Genomic DNA, 23513 nt, shown 5'->3' on the forward strand with positions numbered 1-23513 from the left:
GCCCAACTTAGACCCCCTGTACAACTTCTCACAACCATGAGCCTCATCCCACCTATAAACTTTATCAACATTTGTAGTTCACTTTCCTTCTTTCTCTGGGCTCAGACCAACATGAACACTTGTACATGTCCATGGCTTACAAGCTTCCCAACATTCCCATCCCATATTTGTGCCCCCCCACAGAGTAATCATTCCCCTTTTTTTGTGGCACGGTCTTCCATAAAATCCCTCCTTGACTATGTGCTGCTGACTAAGGTTGAGCCGTTCTTGAGATTTCAGGATCATTTGTAAAATCCATTTTTTGATCCTTTTCCATCCGATCGTGAAATATGCTTGATCGCCAATCGGGATCTGATCTTTCCCGATCCCAATTGCTTAACCCTAGTCAATGCTTCTCTATGGGAAAAGTTACTTTTAGGGTTGAGCCGATCTTGAAATTTTAGGATCATTTTTCAAATCCGATTTTCGATCATTTTCTAGCCGATCACGATCATGAAATTTACTTGATTGCCGATCGGGATCTTATTCTTATTCTTATGGTAGAGTTGGAAGGGACCTCAAGGGCCATCGGGTCCAACCCCCTGCGAGTGCAGGTTTTCCTAAATCATCCCAGCTATATGTTTATCCAAATTCCGCTTGAAGATTTCCATTGATGGAGCGCCCACCACCTCCCGTGGCAGCCTATTCCACTCTCTCACTCCCCTCACTGTCAGAAAGTTTTTCCTAATGTCTAATCTGTATCTCTTTCCCTTTAGTTTCATCCCATTGCTTCTTGTACTTCCTTGTGCTAATGAGAATAGGGTAGATCCCTGTTCTCATAGATCTGATCTTTCCCAATTCCGATCGCTCAACCCTACTGCTTACTAACGGCTACTTTTTGCCACAAATCAGTCATTGTTCTCCTTCCTGACTTTGTATCATAAATCTTCTCACTCCAGGTCACCAGAGAGCCGGGGTCTTGTATTTATGTGCAGAACGCTATGAAAGGAAATCAGATAGGAGATCAGAGAAGTTTGTCAAGCCCTCGTGTGTTGAGGGTGACCTATCGGACCCCTGGCTTCTGGGCCATGTCGCAACTATGATCACTATAGCTATGCCAGTGGCACCCAAGGCTGAAGCTAATGAAGCCACATCCCGGTGCCACCCTTAGATGGCTTCTATTGATCTCAGGAGACTTAACATTTCTTACAAAAGTCCAACACGCCTCGACGATTCCCAAGAATCTTCCATACGTTCCGGGAGAGTTATCAAGTATGCTTAAAACCAGCCTTGCGTATTTTTTTTTACCAGCTTATTAGCTTAGAATAAAACAAGGCAAGTACAGTAGTTTGTTACTTGCCTTTGCTAGGCTGGCTGGTGATGTGCACCAGGGGATCATTATAATATAGACGGTCTACAGTTCTTTTCCCTCTACCTGGACGGCATACTTTCTAATTTAAGCTCGAGTTGTTCTGCCAGCACAGAATGTTCAATCCTTTACATCTTATGAGATGCATTTAATTTTTGCATTTGCTCATTCTCCCGGTGCAGGTACTGACTGCTAATAACAACAGATTACCAATGTATGCGCCTCCAGCAGGACATACTCACACAAGGTGATACTTTATGCTAGCAATGAATAGACCTTTGTTAGTCCTGTCTAGATGAGGGACAGGACATTTTTCCCATTGAATGGAGCCTTTTGTAGTTCTGTTTCTGGTAACTAGTGCCATGTTATTTAAAGAGCGGTCCTGGGAGAACATGAAACTGTGTCACAGAAAATCAAGACTATTCTTACAGCCAGCAGGTGTCCCATTTTGGGCGTTTAACATTGCTTATACGGTTTTACTAAGTATTTTGTCCTTTGAATATAAATGTATTTCTGCTCGCATTTTACATCCCGGTCGGTGACATTTATAGGGCATGTAGAATAGTGTTGACATGTATGTTGCGTGCATGCTTGTAGGGTTTGTGTAGGTGGATACGGATCATGGTTTATTCCACTATAGGGATCCGGATAGTAAAAATTTATTAGTGGAGCCTTTTTTTGGAGCATTGTTAGCAATGCAAGAGTAACGGATGATTAAAGGGATTGTCCGGGTTTACAAACATGACTGCAGAATGATGTCACTTCCTCTTTTCGCGTCTTGGTCACATGGTCATGTCGCGACTCAGTTTTAAGCTGCATCATGGTCATGTGACCAATGGACATGACGTTGAGCTGGAGCCCTATTTGAAAAATCTGTTTCCTTATCCTGGATATCCTCTATAGATAACGCCACTGTCCAATCATTTCATCCAATGGATGATGTCACAGCTTATTTCCTCCTTCTCCCTGCACGGAGCTGGTCTATAACCCCCCCTCCCCCCCCCAATGAATCTCAATGAGATGGATCCAGTCTATTGCCACCTAGGGCCATATCTATGCTATAAAGGATATCACCAAATACTGTTCATTCCTATTGAAACCAACATACAGATGTAGCCATCATTTTCTTAGCTCTAATTTGGTTAAGGACTCTAATTTCTCATGAAACTAATTCACTATATAGACACAATAGTACAGATAGTATATCACTTTGGTTACCATATCCTCTTTGAATGGCTCATTTCATTACACACTCTTCTGGACATGCCCAGCCAAGAGGAAAGGTGAGGAAGGTCACGTCTGTACATCTTATATATACCCACTTGATATATATGTATTTTGCAGTGCTTTTGCTTCAGTATCTCCCTCTTAATCAATATTCACGTCCTAGATGGTCCTCGGTGGACATTTATAGTTTCCATGTAGTTAACTAGTGACAGGATCAATATGTTCCAGATCTCAATCAATCTACTAGGTAACAATCACAGCCAAATGGGTTGTTATGATGTTTTATAGGGCATAAGGCTGCTACTACTGTATATTCTGTATACTACTGTATAATAGAGATCAGCGAACACTGTTCAGATCAGCCGATCCATACAGCACGCACCCATAGAAATGAATGGAAGCACCTGTAACGCTGACTTTGCCGGCGTCCGGCCAGCGTCACAGGTGTTTCCATTCATTTCTATGGGTGCGTGCTGTATGGATCGGCTGATCTGAACAGTGTTCGCTGATCTCTATTGTATAACACCCTGATGACCACTATGTAGGGTCTCCTAGTACATGCCTATACTAGTGTCTGCAGATTTACTAAATGGAACCATTTCTGCCAACAGTCCCTTATATTATGTGAACTCGTAACGAAACTTGTGTATCTACTACAAAATACATTATGTGACATGTCAAAGAGGACACATCACCTCTCGTGCCGTGACAGATTAGTAAAGACAACATTATACAAAAGAATACAACATAATACACAATACATCATAGAAAAGAATGCGACATAATATACAATAATATAAAACAATACAACATTACCCACAATAATACATCATAGAAAAGAATAGAACATAAAATAAAAGAATACAATATGCAAAGAAATACATAATACACAATAATACAACAATACGAAACACTACAACATAATACAACATCATACAAAAGAATACTACATAATATACAATAATGCAGCATAAAATAAAAAAAATAGAACACAATACAAAAGAATACAATATACAAAATAGTAATACACTATAACATAATATAAAACAACACAGTACACAATAATACAAAATCATTCAAAACAATACAACATAATACACAATACAACATAGAAAAGAATAGAACATAATACACAATAATACAACATAAAATAAAAGACAAACACAATACAAAAGAATGCAATATACAAAAGAATACATAATACACACTAGTACAACAAATCTTCAGCATATTTGCAATATATTGTATCTTCTCTCTTATTCCTCTTAGAAACACACAATAAAACATTGACAAGTGGGTGTCACCAGTTTGGGGCTTGTCCCTGAGCAGTCTGATACATTACACTCCATGATGACTGTCTGGTGGAAACGCTATTTGCACATGGAGCGCTGGTAACAATAATTGAGCAATCTTTTCCTACGCTGCGTTGCACATTTCTTGTGAGAATAACATAGGAACATTGTAACAGAGTTATAAGAGAAGACGCTCCAGAATTGTTATTTTATAGCATTTACTAAAGGAGACATAAGACGAGAGCTGACAGGTCCTCTTCACGCCAGAGTCTTAGCCAACCATAAGCCCCTTGAGTGTTTTATCAGACATACTTCTCGATACGAGCTATTGTATATCAAAGAAATGGACAAGGTAACAGTAATATAAAACCACAAGGACAGTATGAAGCCCTGAAAAGGTGCCCCATAATAGACACTTTGTACAGTATTTCCACCTTTGTGTATCATCCGTCTCTTACATCTAAAATAACTTGTTCCTATACATAGACAACTAAGAGCTTTGTAAAAACAAACATGTCCAATATCCAGTTTGGATGAAATCTAAGTATAGACCTTAATGCCATTAAGATCTTATAAGTAGGCATGCATTATTAATAATGCTGCACAATAACATCGCAAAGGACCAAAGAAGTCTAATCATTGTGTAATGAGATTAAAAAAATAGAAAAATAAAATATTGGGCTTTTTGTTAAACACAATAAGATTTAAACGGGCCACAACCTGCCGTAGGAATATTTCATTCTTGTGTTTCATGGATTGTTTGTATTAAAGTTCCTTTTCCCAGTCCAGAAAATAATGGTGTTGTATCGAGTGAACTAGATGTAACCCACAAGATGAGTTTTTCTCAGAGTTTCCTGAAGTTGATTGTAATTTTTTTGTAAAACATAAACCTGCGCCATAAGTAGGTGTTTCGGAGCAGTTACACCTCCTGGTTACCTCTGCTATGGAGTCTGGTTTTACTATTATGGAACCACATCACTGCCTGTGAACATAGGAGAAGAAAGAAGGGACGCTGGGTCCTGGAGCTGATCATGTGACCAGCCTGGAACCCCTTATATATGGTGCCTAAAAACCCTGGAGAAAGTGAGTGCTCACAGACCCCATGGAAAACCCCTTTAAGTGGTAGTGTGTTGGTCTAGGCCAGGGAACCTTCGGCTCTCCAGCTGCTGTGAAACTACAACTCCCATCATGCTCCATTCACTTCCATGGCAGTTCCAAGAACAGCAGAGCAAGTATGCATGCTGGGGGTTATAGTTTTGCAATGGCTGGAGAGCCGCACGGTCCCTACCCCTGGTCTAGGCTGTTGGATTTAGACAAAACAATTATTCCAAAATGGGGGAACATCTATGTTAGAGGCATTATTGCAAATGATTTGTAGATAGAGAGTTGCCATTGATGTAGCTAAGGGGAGATGGCCATTGAGTGGGGAAACTAGAAGCTTTGTATGGCCATTTAGATCCAAGGTTAGGGCAGAGAGCTAAGTCATCATTGCCCCAGGTAAAGAAATGCCAAAAAAAAAACTCTACGACCCTTGAGCTTTACATCTTATATCTTAGATCTGTGATTGGCTGAGCCCTTTGCCATAGGTGTGAAATGTTATGTGGGGATTGCATTGTAGGCTATCCAGCCAGCAGTTACCGTATTTATTTCTACTGTTCCATATAAATGTATTATAGGCTCATGTAAGAGTATGTGTGTTCTCAAGAGGCAGAAGGGCATTGCTCGCTTCCAAACAGGTGGCTTTTCTCCTATGGGATCGAAAGGATTGCGTATGTTAAAATCCAGCTTACCCTCTTCCTTGTACTTGACATCTGCCAATGGGGCAAAGTTGAGGCCCCCTATAAATATTAGATAGATGGCCAATCCCACCAAATTTGGTGTATGGCTACTTTAAAGGGGTGACCCTAGCTTTTAAGATGGATGGCCTTTTATAAGAATTACCACCAATATTACAGAGGATTGGTGGGGGTTTGGCTCTTGGCACCGAGTTCTAGTCAGCAGTATGGAAGGGAAGCTTGAACCAATGTGAAGAATGAAGATACTGCAGCAATTGTCCAAGCACCATGGCCCTTATTAAACAGCTGATGGGTGAGGACCGGGGTTGAGCCGATCTTGAGATTTCAGGATCGTTTTTAAAATCCGATTTTTGATCATTTTCCAGCCAATCGCGATCATGAAATTTGCTCGATCACCAATCGGGATCCGATCGTTCAACCCTAGTTAATTTATGCTTATGGAGTAGGGTTGAGCCAATCTTGAGATTTCAGGATCGTTTTTAAAATCTGATGTTCAATCATTTTCCAGCCAATCCCCATCCTGATCACGATTGTGAAATTTGCTCGATTGCTGATCGGGATCTTATCTTTCCCAATCACTCAACCCTAGTGAGGACACCCAAAGTTAAACCTTCATAGGATAGGATAGGCCATCGATATTTAAAAAAAAAAAAAAAACCTGGACAAAATTATTTTTATTTTTCAGGCATTGTTGTATACTGTTTCAATTGACTTTTGATAATATTCTACGTCGTAGACAGAACAAAATGTAAAAATTGCTCAAAAGCAATGTATGAAAGAACACTATACGTTCATCAGGGACAGAAATACAGGCGAACAATCTGATTCTATGGAATATTTGAATATAGAGTAGAATAGGACTGAATCTACTAATACGAGTTGATGTACCATGATGAGGCTCTTAAGGTAGAGCGGGTCTGGATAGAAAAATAGCTGAACTCCTATAATAACGATAAGAAAGCAATGTTTTCCCAGCAGAATATAGATCCCGGTTATGCCGACTATTATAGCGGGTTATGTGCACCACTGGAGCCTTCTGAACACGCTGACCCTGAAATGCTTTACAGTGTGAACCTTCAATAGCAATAACATATTGATTTTTAAAGAAAAATCAATAATGTCTTGAACCTGTGGCCCTAAAATCTGAATTTATGGTATGATTGAGTTAAAAGTCTGGAAAATGTCACGCGTGGGAATTAACAAGGTATTTCCTATTTGGATGAAACCAGCGAACGTACAGGATTTGGCTGCCACTAGTAATGGAGAATATAGTATAAATGGATGTAAGGAGAACACAGCAAAGAGCATTCTACCTTGAGTCATTGTTACGTTGCGACCATAAGCCGTGCCACCTGAGATGCGGCTCCAAACCTTCCATTTCCAGGTTAATGACGATACAAAAAGTTCTAGACCTCGGTTAATAATATGTCATTAAACTAATGCTAAATCAATAAGGGCACGAGAGTTACAAAAGTAGCTTAACACTTCCTTATGGAACAATCGCTTTCTGAGCGGAACGACACGTAACTTTCCAACTACGCAGCAAAACTGTGAAATGCTTGGGGAAATTGGAGCTTTGCCATCTTAAGTCTGTCAAGTCTGTGGCAAAGTCAAGGAAAATAACTTCACTAAGTTTCAGAAAAGAAATTCCAATGCCAAGAAAGAAAATTTATAGCGAGGAAGAAGATTCCTATAGGGTATAGATCAGTAAGACCGAGGAGAAATGAAGAGGCAAAGACAGAAAAAAATATTAAAGCCGTATACCTAAGGTTCGTTTTTGGAAGAAAAAAAAATTCTTTGACTCCTGACTCTTACTGTGACCTGCAATTGTTGTATCCCTAAAGATCAGCCTTATTCTTACCAACCAAAGATCAGATCTGGCGGGAAGGCGACTGGTTGTAGCAGGAGCTCTCCCCCATTGCTAGAGGACAGAGGACTCTTCTTTTTTTCAAATGGAGGCAAAATGTTTTTGACCTGGATTTTAGAAAGTTTTTCATACCAGAATCCACTTAATAACACACTGATAGTAAAAAAAAAAAAAAATCACACTAAAAAAGACATGTTTTTGTAATTGTGACCCATATAGTATTTAGCAATAGGATGACAGTTCACCCTACAGTATACAGGTAGGGTTGAGCGATTGTGTTTTTAAAAGATCGGATCCCAATCGGCGATCGAGCAAATTTCACAATCGGGATTGGCTGGAAAATGATCGGAAATCGGATTTTGAAATCTCAAGATTGGCTCAACCCTAAAAGTGACTGTTCCCATAGAGAAGCAATGACTAGGGTTGAGCGATCAAAAAATATCAGAATCTGATTGGCGCTTGAGCAAATTTCACGATTGGGAAATGATTGGAAATTGGATTTTAAAATCGATCCTGAAATCTCAAGATTGGCTCAACCCAATATAAAGGTCTGTACTCTAAACAAGTCCATAAGCAAATAACTACAAAGTCTCATTCATTGTCATAATTAATGTATTTTTATGGACTAGATGTTTTTGCTGAAAAAAAAAAAAAAAAAAATATATATATATATATATATATATATATATATATATATATATATATATATATATATATATATATATATATATATATATAATTTTTTTTTTTTTTTTTTTCCTACCTTTTTGGGCTCCAGTCTCTGGAAAGGTCACCCAGATTCTTTTCAGCCTCTACTTTGTCTGGTTGTGTTTGTAGAGCTGAATGCCTTGTGTATCTAATAATTCTGCTTTCCAGCTGTGTTTCGTGCTGCTGTACACAAATAATAAAGCTACATTGTTTATTATCATAGACCTTGAGATGATTTTCCAAGTGTATGGATAACCGGCCTCCGTATCATGCTCAGTGGATGAAGGTCATCTATGAGCCTCACTAAATAGGCATGCACTGTTTATTCAAGCTCTGACTGCTGAAGCATATAATAAAGTTTTGGTGATTTTAAACCTGCTGTCTCAGCTGATGCCTTGGCGATATGTCTCTTTACAGCCGCTTCGCTTACTTTTTTCTCTCCGCTTTAAAAAATTAATTCCCAAGATTTTGTAGTATTATATATTATATATATATATATATATATATATATATATATATATATATATATATATATATATTTAGAATTTAATTGCATTGTAAACACCACCACAGTATAATAATAATAATAATAATTAATCTCAATATCATCATTATCCCTATTGCTATTATTCCTACTGTTATTATAGTATCAATCTTTATTTTCATCTGTCTCTGAGCAAACAAAGACATAATCTCCTATATATTGTCTGGTCATAATAACTCTTAGGGTGCATTCACACGGTGTAACGTCCCGTGAGATTTGGCACGTGTACGCAGCATGACCCTTTGCGTGCCGTACATGCTCCCATTGAGTTCAATGGGAGCGGGGATCGTATGCGCCGTGCTAGTTTGCGGCCGTGCATTTATTCACGGCCGCAAACTAGCGCGGCGCATACGATCCCCGCTCCCATTGAACTCAATGGGAGCATGTACGGCACGCAAAGGGTCATGCTGCGTACACGTGCCAAATCTCGCGGGACGTTACACCGTGTGAACGAGCCCTTACAGAGGGTTTAAACCCCCCCAATTTTTTTTATATATATGATTGCAATGTTCTTCAGCCCCACATTACACATTGTATCAGTTTACCCTAGAATGTTCCTTTGAAATGTATTTTTATGTGTGCATTGATACCCTTTATATAGTATAACATAATACTAGGTGTGCCAAGTTTTTTTGGCTGATATAAGGGCTATTCATCTGACAGAGTAAATGAAGGGAACCATGACTACAGAACAATAAGAAACAGCCAAAAAAACACATAAAGGGGTTATTATAGTGGAACGCTGTGCTTATTCTGTTGCGCACTGTAACCACCATGTACAATTGCATGTCCAGCCACCAGTTTCTTCTGTGCCTAGATGCAACCACCAAGACTTCTAATACAAGGATGTCTTTTCTCTAGATAGATGGCACTGCCATGTTTGCTCTTAATGGTATTTCCTGTATTAAAGTGTTTCTCTATGGTGTCCTGTAGTAAAGGGTTTCTCCATGGTGTGTGTCACAACTTACTTTCTCCATGGTTCTGTTTCAAAGTCACTAAGCTCGTTCCAAGCCTGGGTAACATAATCGGAAACAATGTTCCTTGAGTTGCTTCGCCTTCTCCTTCCTCTCCCATGTTCACTGCTAGTTACCTCTCTTCTGCTATACTATGGGGCCCAGCTAAATGCATCATTATATTAATACAGCCGGCGCCCATAGGACAAGTAACTAGTAGTGAACATGGGAAAGAGGAGTAAGAAAATGGATCAGCTCAGGGACCGAATGCTGGCTCTGATCATGTGAACCAGGGTTGGAACCATCCCAGAGACCTATGGTTCACCCAAAAAAGAACCCCTAAGATAGTAAGTGGTGAATCATCCCCTAGAGAACGCATTAAACGTATCTATCTTGTATCCATTTTGTTACGTGAACTGCAATCTATGTGAAGATACTGTAGATTTGTTCATCTTCACTGTATAAGAAAGGATCAGTACGTGCAGTTTCCCCTTCAGAGTCTATCCGCTATTTTATTTGGCTCCATGGGGTTGCTTCTTTTTTTTTGTTTCTACTCACTGCGTGACTTAACCTTCATCTTTGGTTTACAAACAATATTAACTTCAGTAAGTCTACAACTGGATAGAAGAAAGCCTAGAAATACACCGTCGGGTTACTAAACTGCCTCCCCAGAGCCCACAAAATTATTTTTTAACCTTGACATTTGGCAACTTACAGAATTCGTCTGACCCCTTTTTTGATTACGTGTGTTCAAGACGTGACCCCCAGAAACTCATGAGAAGCAGATTCGCCTTCACCAGCTGGAGGGAAAACATTTATCACCTCTGGAATCCAATGTCTTCCTGGGTCCATTGATCTTGTTACGACCTTTATCTTATGGCTACATATTTGGTTACTTTTTGGCTGTTTCCTCTTTCTGTTTTATGTTTAACACAATGTTACATACAGGTAACAGTAAAATGATACTTCTGTTTATTATATATATATATATATATATATATATATATATATATATATGTAAGACATAAGTAACATATAAAAGAACATTTTAAGATACCTTGTTTTTTTTTAAAAATACCGTAGATATTGATGTAATATTGTAGGTTTGGGCTACGTTGCGTGTTCCTATATTTTAAGAATGTGTTATAATTGATCATTTTTATAGCCTTACAATGTTTTGTTGTATTTTTTTTTCCGCAAGGTGACCTATTCATAGGAGGTGTTGCCAAAGAAATGTACAAAACCTTGCCAAAACTCGTCCATGCCAAGGAAGGATTCCAGGGCTGCCTTGCTTCTGTTGATCTGAATGGACGTCTTCCAGACTTGATCTCAGATGCTCTTTTGTGTAATGGGCAAATAGAAAGAGGATGCGAAGGTACATATCATTATTATAATCACACGGACTTTATAGAAGGTAACACGTCTGTCAACGTTAGACAGCCGCTTTGTCTTATCGCAATATCTACTTTCTATGTGTTACAGTGGAATATTCTTTGATACAGAACAATTCTCATAAAATGTTGTTTTTGTTACAATTTTTTGATCCATTATCATTATTCCATTATCCTAAGTTCTTTAAAATATGAATGTTCACTAGAGATGAGCGAACAGTGTTCTATCGAACACATGTTCGATCGGATATCAGGGTGTTCGCCATGTTCGAATCGAATCGAACACCACGTGGTAAAGTGCGCCAAAATTCGATTCCCCTCCCACCTTCCCTGGCGCCTTTTTTGCACCAATAACAGCGCAGGGGAGGTGGGACAGGAACTACGACACTGGGGGCATTGAAAAAAATTGGAAAAAGTCATTGGCTGCCGAAATCAGGTGACCTCCATTTTAGACGAATAGTGGATTTCAAATCCGGGTCATATGAGAATGTGAACTTTGTGACTATGAGACAGGGATAGCTGTACAGGCAGGGATAGCTAGGGATAACCTTTATTTAGGGGGGAATGTTATTAAAAATAACTTTTTGGGGCTCTATCGGGTGTGTAATTGTGATTTTTGTGAGATAAACTTTTTCCCATAGGGATGCATTGGCCAGCGCTGATTGGCCGAATTCCGTACTCTGGCCAATCAGTGCTGGCCAATGCATTCTATTAGCTTGATGAAGCAGAGTGTGCACAAGGGTTCAAGCGCACCCTCGGCTCTGATGTAGCAGAGCCGAGGCTGCACAAGGGTTCAAGCGCACCCTCGGCTCTGATGTAGGAGAGCCGAGGGTGCACTTGAACCCTTGTGCACCCTCAGCTCTGCTACATCAGAGCCGAGGGTGCGCTTGAACCCTTGTGCACACTCTGCTTCATCAAGCTAATAGAATGCATTGGCCAGCGCTGATTGGCCAATGTATTCTATTAGCCTGATGAAGTAGAGCTGAATGTGTGTGCTAAGCACACACATTCAGCTCTACTTCATCGGGCTAATAGAATGCATTGGCCAGCGCTGATTGGCCAGAGTACGGAACTCGACCAATCAGCGCTGGCTCTGCTGGAGGAGGCGGAGTCTAAGATCGCTCCACACCAGTCTCCATTCAGGTCCGACCTTAGACTCCGCCTCCTCCGGCAGAGCCAGCGCTGATTGGCCGAAGGCTGGCCAATGCATTCCTATGCGAATGCAGAGACTTAGCAGTGCTGAGTCAGTTTTGCTCAACTACACATCTGATGCACACTCGGCACTGCTACATCAGATGTAGCAATCTGATGTAGCAGAGCCGAGGGTGCACTAGAACCCCTGTGCAAACTCAGTTCATGCTAATAGAATGCATTGGCCAGCGCTGATTGGCCAATGCATTCTATTAGCCCGATGAAGTAGAGCTGAATGTGTGTGCTAAGCACACACATTCAGCACTGCTTCATCAAGCTAATACAATGCATTAGCCAGTGCTGATTGGCCAGAGTACGGAATTCGGCCAATCAGCGCTGGCTCTGCTGGAGGAGGCGGAGTCTAAGATCGCTCCACACCAGTCTCCATTCAGGTCCGACCTTAGACTCCGCCTCCTCCAGCAGAGCCAGCGCTGATTGGCCGAATTCCGTACTCTGGCCAATCAGCACTGGCTAATGCATTGTATTGGCTTGATGAAGCAGTGCTGAATGTGTGTGCTTAGCACACACATTCAGCTCTACTTCATCGGGCTAATAGAATGCATTGGCCAGCGCTGATTGGCCGAATTCCGTACTCTGGCCAATCAGCACTGGCTAATGCATTGTATTGGCTTGATGAAGCAGTGCTGAATGTGTGTGCTTAGCACACACATTCAGCTCTACTTCATCGGGCTAATAGAATGCATTGGCCAATCAGCGCTGGCCAATGCATTCTATTAGCGTGAACTGAGTTTGCACAGGGGTTCTAGTGCACCCTCGGCTCTGCTACATCAGATTGCTACATCTGATGTAGCAGTGCCGAGTGTGCATCAGATGTGTAGTTGAGCAAAACTGACTCAGCACTGCTAAGTCTGCATTCGCATAGGAATGCATTGGCCAGCCTTCGGCCAATCAGCGCTGGCTCTGCCGGAGGAGGCGGAGTCTAAGGTCGGACCTGAATGGAGACTGGTGTGGAGCTATCTTAGACTCCGCCTCCTCCAGCAGAGCCAGCGCTGATTGGTCGAGTTCTGTACTCTGGCCAATCAGCACTGGCCAATGCATTTCTATGGGGAAAAGTTAGCTTGCGAAAATCGCAAACTGACAGGGATTTCCATGAAATAAAGTGACTTTTATGCCCCCAGACATGCTTCCCCTGCTGTCCCAGTGTCATTCCAGGGTGTTGGTATCATTTCCTGGGGTGTCATAGTGGACTTGGTGACCCTCCAGACACGAATTTGGGTTTCCCCCTTAACGAGTTTATGTTCCCCATAGACTATAATGGGGTTCGAAACCCATTCGAACACTCGAACAGTGAGCGGCTGTTCGAATCGAATTTCGAACCTCGAACATTTTAGTGTTCGCTCATCTCTAATGTTCACCTATTGTGCCAATATTAACAGGTCACTGTAAGCGATTTTTCTGCCTTTCTTTTTATTTTTGCTGTTTTAGACTACGGTATTATTCTTTATATTGTTGTTGGTTTGTTTTTTATTGTTAATTTTCAACATTATCATTTATGCATGTGATTATCACTCATCGTTGTTTTCATGTTACCATTTTATTTGATGGGAATTCTTTTTCTTCTTTTGAAAAATAAATTTATTTCCCATGTGTCCGAAACATTGTTTTTATTTTATACCATGCCATCTTTTGTGCACAATTTAGTCCGTCTTCTCTTGGCATATCACCAGGTTTTAAAAACAAATATAAATTTTTAAATATTTTTAAAAAAATAACAAATGTAAAAAATTATATATATTCACACACACAAATATTGAAATTCACACATTATTATATTTAATATTAAATATTGATTATATTTAATATTTGGTTATTTTTCACCACATTTCAGAATCGGTGCAGCTTGTGGTCAGTTTTAATACATTTTTATTATCATATAATACTGAGTTATATGATACAAGACTTTGGTAACGTCCATTGTACGACCCAATAATAAGCTAAACTAGTTGTAATTTCTTCTGAGCCCAGGGATTTATATTCTACAGAAAACCTTTGGAACGTCACAGCAAAAATGAAAAAAAAAAAAAAAGAAAAAATTGTCCTAATTTGTTCATTTACCGCAACTTATAATAAAACCTTCATATTTCATTTTTTTTGGAGATGAACCTTATTATAGAAATAAGATTCCTTACAACGTTTCTCAGCTGGAAAGATGAAACATATGAAAGATTTCAGGTTCATTCAGAGATGTGGTATTTCCATGGCAACTAAAATTAAATTTGCATCACCTGTTTGTACAGAAATAGGGGATTTGTGGGATTTTTATGCGCCCCAAGGAAAAAAAATATGTACAGTGATGGTGAGGGCCAGTGTAGATGTGGCCAGTGTAGATGTGGCCAGTGTAGATGTGGCCAGTGTAGATGTGGCCAGTGTAGATGTGGCCAGTGTAGATGTGGCCAGTGTAGATGTGGCCAGTGTAGATGTGGCCAGTGTAGATGTGGCCAGTGTAGATGTGGCCAGTGTAGATGTGGCCAGTGTAGATGTGGCCAGTGTAGATGTGGCCAGTGTAGATGTGGCCAGTGTAGATGTGGCCAGTGTAGATGTGGCCAGTGTAGATGTGGCCAGTGTAGAGGTGGCCAGTGTAGAGGTGGCCAGTGTAGAGGTGGCCAGTGTAGAGGTGGCCAGTGTAGAGGTGGCCAGTGTAGAGGTGGCCAGTGTAGAGGTGGCCAGTGTAGAGGTGGCCAGTGTAGAGGTGGCCAGTGTAGAGGTGGCCAGTGTAGATGTGTTTATTCTTAGATTTGCCTTGCAGTTTTGAGGACTCATTGAGTCGCCTACATGTCTATGGAAATAACAATGTGATCACTACGATGGCGCAGGGTCAAGACAATCCATTATTTACTCCTTAAACAAGCCGAGCCCCTGTCTTAGAAATCAAAAATAAAATCTCTTAATCCCCTGTAGGCTTTAGAGGACCAGAGCAGTCTCCATTGTGGTCCAATCTTAGACTCCGCCTCCTCACAGACGAGCCTCCGGCAGAACCAGCGTTGATTGGCCGAATGCTGCACATTGTATAGCATTCGGCCAATCAATGCTGGTCAATGCATTCCTATGAGAAAAAGCTGCAAGATGCCAGCTCTCCCGACTAGCAAAGAAGAGCCTGCTGCAGAAACAGTGTTGATTTGCTGAATTCTATACACTGTATAGCATTCGGCCAATCAATATTGGTTCGGAATCAAATCTTTTCTGCGAATAGGAGTAGTATTCGAAGGAATACGATTATTTTGAATACCGTAGTATTCTATTGAATCCTACTCTCTCATCTCTAGTAAGAATGCTTTCAGAAATGGCATTAATAGTATATATTTGTCTTTAAACAAAAAGAAGTGAAGAAATATTTAAGGAATGTAAATTCCATCAATATTTGGTGGAGAAAGTGATGACCGAGTCTTGATCTCAACATCATCCAGTCTGTCTTGGATGACCATGAAGAGGTTGAAGGATTGGAGTAAGAAACATCTACAGAAGATCTGGGCTTAGTTACATCAAAGATTGTCTGCAAGTGTACTGAGAAGAATTGATGGAAGGCAAATGGCAAAGGTCACACCAAATATTGATGGAATTCACATTTCTCTTTTGTTTAATCACTTCACATTTTGTTACTATTAATATTTTCTATTTTTGAAAGATTTCTTCCTTTGCACCAATTCTTCACACCTGTCTGAAACCTTTGGACATTACTGTATATAGTTTATCTGTTACACTGTATATTTTACTTATATTCCACTTTGCTAAGTTGTCTATAGATTTGTCATTTTGGATATTCTCTTAGTGTCGGACAGATCCTTCAGAATCAGACACTCGGTGGATTTTCTTTGAGTCACATCAGATACAACTTACCGACAGACATTCCTTATAAGCGTTATCCTTATTTCGAGATGTCAGTTCCAGTCTTGGGCGCCTAGACTTCTACATAGACCTTAAACCAAGAGCTAGCTTCCTCATCCCCTCTTTGTGTCGGTAGCATGCTTGCATGGGGCTGGCTGGTTTGTTTATTTCATTTGCTAAACCGGCCCCCTTTGTCACAACCAATGGGAATTGACGTATTTACTGAAATAAGATAATCTTTTAATAGCCCCACCATGGGGGGAATAGTGAGGTGGGTTATGTCAACAAAGGGCAGGAATCTTAATCTGTTGATGCCTATGTGGAAGTTGTGCCAAGATTTGCGGTGAGGCTGACTATGTGATATCAGGGCACCTTTCTTAGTGCCTATCTACACACCATAGTGTGGTGTACTAGTCATGGCATATAGTAAATGCTCTATTTTTTTTTTTTTATTGTTTTGAACCCTATTGAGGTTAATGGGACTGTGAAGAAAGAATCCTACACAGATCCCTAAAATACATGATTGAGAATTAGCTTGGTCTTATGTAGTGATGGGTGACCTTCAAATTTGTCTAGTGAATATTTGCATGGTTTATCTGCAAGCGTCGCTTCAGACCAAATTTGTTAGTTGCAAATTGGAAGTGCTATTATTAGACAACAGACCCAAGACCATAATCATTGGAGGCCCAGGGAAGGTGCAGAAGTAAAAATGTATATTCCTCTTTCCTCCCCTCTCTGGGGTCTGCAGTCACATAAGGGGAGTGAACATTGCGATGCTTAGACACATTGTTTCTTGACATTGATGCCCCCATGTCACCACTGAGGCCCAATCACCGGCTCCTGCAGTGACTTAGTACCACTGATGTCACAGAGGAGGCCAGAAGACATTGGGTCAACTGGGAGATGAGGCTGAATTCTGTGGTGAGCCCCAGACAGGTGAGTATGTGTTTTGTTTTGTTTTTTTCCATACTCCCCTTGGTCTTCTTATCTTAATATTCTTTGGTTTGAAGAGATCAGTGATTGATCATCAGCAATGAATAATGATTCAAAGTCGGTAAACCCCAATAATTTGGAGTTTGGCTGAAATTATGAAAATTTCATAACACCCCTAACTCATTACGAAATGGTTCACTCATACATAGTTGCGTGCCTATAGCCTGGACAATGTATCAAGTTATTTTTAGTTGCAATTTTTTTAAAAGAACCAGGACCACCCCTTTAACTACGACATCCTCTATTTATTCCCCAATCCAAGCGACCCCTTTAAGTTTTCTCTCTCCCTGCCTGAATCCTATCACATAATATACACAGTTGTTCCTTCAGCGAGGATTTCCCATGACTCTTATATATTTACTTCATCGTAATCAAAATTCACATCATCGATATAAAAAAGCCAATGAGACCAAGGGGCAGCGCCAAGATTTATTCTCCTCTGACATTTAATACATTATATATTCTTCCCTTGGTCGGCGTGTGGGCTGCTTCCGAGTTTCACAGTTCAATGGGCAATATTGCCAATCAATATAATTAAATAACAGAAAGAAATTGAAGAGTCGGCCCTTCGTAGGATTTACCATTGATTTTTTTTTTTTTCTTCTTTAACCATAGACGAGCCACATGCTTTGGTTGCGCTATTTGTCCAACTTTTCTATCTGGAGATTAGTACCAGGTAGAAATACTCCCGGCCGGTCCAGCGCCACATTAATTGGATTCTGTGCTAGATTAGGACCCCGCTTGTCAATTTTCTTCAAACTGCAGACTCCATTTACTAAGTTCAATAATGAGTTTTCTGTGGATCAAATAGGGAACCGCTCCGTATTTTGATTGAATTCCATCAAACTTCTTCTCTCTCTCCGGCGTTTTCCTTGACTTTCCTCATGATACTGATCTTTATCATGGCCTTCATTTTTCCTGTTTGTTTTTTTATTCCTCCACATTGAATTCCATTGAGCTATCCCTATCATTTAATTGGGATTTTTTTTTTAAATAAAATCTTCCTATAAGGATCTTTGAATTTCAGTCGGTTGAACTAACAGGAGTCTTACGACCCGGCTTTCTTGCAAGTCCCAGGGAAATACTGACAATCTAATTAACATCAGTTGTATCTATTGTAAAGAGTTTGGTTTCGAGTTGTTTCATCTCACGGCAGAAAATGTTGCCATACAGAGAAGTGTAAAGTAACATGACTAGCGGTAATAGAATAGAAAATGTAATGACAAGTACTTACTGTATACATAAAGCGACCTTCACATCTGCATTTGGGGGAGTCCGGATGGGGAGTCCCTGAGCGGACTACCGAACGCATTTGCAAGCGGTGTACAGTGAAAGCACACGGATCCCCATAGACTATAATGGGGTCCGTGTGCTTGCCGCCAGATCTCCGCAGGCAACATGCAGACAGGAAAGTAGTAGAGATGAGCGAGTACTGTTTGGATCAGCCTATCCGAACAGCACGCACGCATTGAAATGAATGGAAGCACCTGGTACTTCCACTTTGACGCCAGCCGGCCGCTTAACCCCCAGCGTGCCGGCTACGTCCATTCATTTCAATGCGTGCGTGCTGTTCGGATCGGCTGATCCGAACAGTACTCGCTCATCTCTAGAAAGTAGTTCACATTCTACTTCCCTGTCCGCATGATTCGTGAGGGCAGTGAACCAGGGGTCAATAAAAAGAATTACAGATGGAGCAGCCTTGAATTTATTAGTAACTCTTTGGGTCCTGCTGCTCCTGCCTCAGTAGTAGTATAGAAATAAAGTCATAGAAATCACTGATAACACAATATGCCAAATATCAGACTCTTGGCAACTCTCTATTATATGCATAAAGTGGGTTTCTAACCCTGATAGTGCCCATTTAGATCGATGACCCAGATTTACTATTGTGGTTAAGATTAGACACCGTCGTAAACATGACTCTTCTTTGGGGCATCTTTGGGACAATGTTTGTGCTAAAATGTTTCAATTTGCTAGACGTGGGTGTGGATTCTCAAAAATGGGGCGTGGCTGAAATGCACCATCATTATGTTGTAAAATTCTGGCTCCAAGTAAAAGGTAGTATAAACTTAGACTAGAAAGATCAGTATCAGGCACTGTGATAAATCTGGTGCATTCTCAGACTGTATAAATTTGCATTGTCTACTTACAATTTGGGCCAATGCTTTGCCTGTGTAAAGCAGGACAGGTTTTACATGAAATTAGGATTGTAAAAAAATTATTTCCCCCCTTTAGTGACTAAAAATTTCCTAATAATTTTTAGACAAATGGGTTTTTGATACATAAACAGTCATGCTCATCTTCCCTCAATGGGCCCTTGTAGCCTTCAGCCTCTTGTGGCCTCCCGTTTCATGTCAGCAGTCCCAGAGAAATACTGAGGCCTGTGATTGGGCATCAGTGGTCACATGGGGAGCATCAACTACAGCTTCTACCCTCACCTACTGTCTCTATCCCTCTTCCCTCATAGACAGTAAGCCCTTGTGGGCAGGGCCCTCTACCCCTCTGTACCAGTGGGTCACTGTTAGTATTGTACTTGTTTTGTGTATTTTGTATATTGTATGTCAACCCTCAAATGTACAGCACCGTGGAATCAATCTAATAATGTACAGCACTATGGAAAAACTTTAACAATGTTCAGCACCTTGAAATTAATATAATAATGTATAGAGCACCATGGGATTAATATAATAATGTACAGAGCACCATGGGATTAATATAATAATGTACAGAGCACCATGGGATTAATGTAATAATGTACAGAGCACCATGGGATTAATATAATAATGTACAGAGCACCATGGGATTAATATAATAATGTACAGAGCATCATGGGATTAATATAATAATGTACAGAGCACCATGGGATTAATATAATAATGTACAGAGCACCATGGGATTAATATAATAATGTACAGAGCACCATGGGATTAATGTAATAATGTACAGAGCACCATGGGATTAATGTAATAATGTACAGAGCACCATGGGATTAATATAATAATGTACAGAGCACAATGGGATTAATGTAATAATGTACAGAGCACCATGGGATTAATGTAATAATGTACAGAGCACCATGGGATTAATATAATAATGTACAGAGCATCATGGGATTAATATAATAATGTACAGAGCACCATGGGATTAATATAATAATGTACAGAGCACCATGGGATTAATATAATAATGTACAGAGCACCATGGGATTAATGTAATAATGTACAGAGCATCATGGGATTAATGTAATAATGTACAGAGCACCATGGGATTAATGTAATAATGTACAGAGCACCATGGGATTAATGTAATAATGTACAGAGCACCATGGGATTAATGTAATAATGTACAGAGCACCATGGGATTAATGTAATAATGTACAGAGCACCATGGGAATAATGTACAGAGCACCATGGGATTAATATAATAATGTACAGAGCACCATGGCATTAATGTAATAATGTACAGAGCACCATGGGATTAATATAATAATGTACAGAGCACCATGGGATTAATATAATAATGTACAGAGCACCATCGGATTAATATAATGTACAGAGCACCATGGGATTAATATAATAATGTACAGCACTAAAGGCTGCTTATGAGTGGTCCAGCCTGTTCCTTGTGCAACCACATGTTACAGCACAGCGTTAATGGGACTGAGCTGCAATCCCGACAATATCTCTGGTGCTGTGTTTCTTATTTTTCGTGAAGAGGTCACAGTACTCATCAGAATGCTGCAGCCTCTTCAACCAACTGAGCTATGGGGGTCCCAGGTGTCGGACCCTCACTATTCATATGCTGATGACCTATCTTGAGGAGAGGTCATCACTATGTAAGTCCTGTAAAGCTGATTTGAACTTCTGGGGATGCCCATACTAGATGTCAAGCCTTAATAATGGAGATGCTCCTATGCCAGGTCGAGCTTACGGGGGACATTGTGCTCATACAACATGGCAGTCTTACGGGAGATACATTTCAGGACCTGAATATACTCGGTGCTGAATTGTATTTTTGCTTATTTTCTCCGTTTTCTGGGATATATATACTTAAAAGTGAAAAACACATCACACCGTCGCCCCGAGGAGAATTGCATTATAAATCTCTATCTTTTTATTGTAACTAAAGGCTAAGTCTCCACATAATAGAGTTAATCTTTGAGATGACCCTAAATCTATAGATTTTCTACCTGAGTGGATTCCTATTGCCCCCACTGATCTCTGTCTATGAGATAAAAATAAACCAGCATGCAATTCTTATTTCCAGACATAAAGCCTTCACATGTCTTCTGGTAAAGCTCTTCTATCTCTGTCAAGGAAAGAGAGGAAGACGAGCAGAAGTCATCTGACATCTTGTGTGTATTCCCACGTATAAGGCTATACTGTAGCCAGAGATATTTAGTGTATAGATCCTATACATTATATGAAATCTAAGAAGTCAATGGGATCTTGGCTGCAGTATTGGCCTGTAGACATTATAAAATGCAACTAAGCCAGTTGTTTCCAGCTCCATACTGTGTATACAACAGGCATTGTAAGCAGCCCCATACAGCTGATCCATACGGGGGCCACCCCCCCCACACCAATTAAATATCAATGGTCTATCCTAAGGATAGGCTATAAGTTAAAAATTCCTGGGCAACCCCTTTAAATTAATGAACCTACAACCGTTAAAAGGGTTTTATGGTGTAAAAAAAAAAAAGTGGCATTGGGTAACAATTCCATAGTCGAGCCCTTGTGGCCATCTGCTCCTATTATGGCTACTATCACACATGCAGTTTTTTGGCTATTTTTGCCTTTCCGGCCCACCTTATCTTGTACAAGGATTTTCCAGTCCATGCATGCCCTTCTAAGGATTTGGGGAAAGGAATATGCAACCAAGTCCTCCTTGGTGGATAAAGGGGAACTTGTTCTAGTGCCACCTTTGGAGAGGTAGTGCCATATACATCAATGCCTGGAAGCTAACGCAGGCTTTCCTTTTCCACTAAGTAGGACGTATTTGCATATTTTTTGGCTATTCTTATGCGTTCTGTGTGCCAAAGCTAGGAGCTGGTGCAAATTTAAGGTAAAAAGTAGACCTATTCTGGTGTAAATTGTAGTAAATGTCTCAGATGACACTCTTTTTGCTAAGTCCTGTGCTATATTTTTGAAAAAGTGGCATACAGCGCTTAAAAAAGGTCAAGTTTTGACTTTTATCACACATGTATATCAGAAATGTGTGTAGTAGTATAATAAATGTCAATAAATGTGTGGCGCTAGGATTATACATACAACATAGATGAAAAAAAATAGTTAGAGGACCTTTTACCTCCTCCACCAATTCATGTTCTTACCATCTGTTACCACTGATCCACTGATTTCAGCACAGTTGGAATTTTCTATCTAGCCCCCACCATTCCTGAGTAACAAGCGCAGTTAGTTTTGGTGCCTGACCAGATATTTAAGCTCTGTGATGTCACGTGGGCGGTGTCAGACAGGGGGTGTGACGATTTAGAGCTCCAATCAGAGGACACCAGTTTCAGAGCTCAGATTCACACCCCGCCCCTTGTCTGCTCCTGTCCGCCCACCTGACAGTACAGAGACTCAATAGCATATTAGGCACCAAAACTAACAGCATTGATTGTTCAGGAATGGTGGGGGCTAGAGAGAAAATTCCAACTGTGCCTGAATCAGTGGAGGAGTGACTATTCACTGACTTGTTGGAGGTGGTAAAAGGTCCTCTTTAAGCCTGGGAAATAATAGAGATCAGAGGATTGAGTAAATTCTCAAAATGTATAACGTGTTCCACAAGCGGCACAAGAAAAATGTTATTCGAGTTCAACAAGGGCTCAAAAAATATCTGACAAATGATCACCATTCTTACACCATTCATTACATTACCATGTGTCCTGGAAGCAGGGATGAAGGAAAGCTCTTCTAATCATATAAAAGCTGTTATTTCCTTCTGCCATTTTCTTCCTAATGGTTATAATTTAGCTGGCCTAACTTTTTTCCTCCAAGTAATTATGCCAATGAGGCATTATTATTTCAAATGCTAGGTCTCCGAAATCATAAACACCCAACTTCACAAAGAGATCTCATAGAGGCAGATGTTCTGCATTAAACAAGCTGTTTCTTAACAGTTATTTCAGAGGAAATCTATTTTTTATGCTCTTCTGACAGTGTTGCGGCGCACTGATCGCCAACGTTCAGCGGCTTTTGGAAAAAAATTTTTTCTTCTACTGGCTTGCTAATTCTAAGCACATTCTTGAAATATGAAACAAGATAATTACTTTAATTAAAGTCATGAGCGTTTAAATTTACTATTCATGCACATGTATTTTTCATGATGGAATAAATAAAAGTTCACTACGGCCAAAGA

General features: G+C 40.3%; 1 protein-coding gene across 14 annotated transcripts in view; it reads left to right on the forward strand.

Annotated features, from left to right (window-relative positions):
- NRXN1 (neurexin 1) overlaps window positions 1-23513 on the forward strand; it is a 1231735-nt gene that overhangs the window by 680199 nt on the left and 528023 nt on the right. For all 14 annotated transcript variants that reach the window (XM_075266983.1, XM_075266984.1, XM_075266994.1 and 11 more), the window contains one exon: window positions 10937-11110. In XM_075266983.1, the coding sequence (XP_075123084.1) occupies window positions 10937-11110 (174 nt within the window). The remainder of the gene's footprint in view (window positions 1-10936; window positions 11111-23513) is intronic.

The sequence above is a fragment of the Leptodactylus fuscus genome, chromosome 3, assembly GCF_031893055.1.
Source record: "Leptodactylus fuscus isolate aLepFus1 chromosome 3, aLepFus1.hap2, whole genome shotgun sequence".
NCBI classification, from domain to species: Eukaryota; Metazoa; Chordata; class Amphibia; order Anura; family Leptodactylidae; genus Leptodactylus; species Leptodactylus fuscus.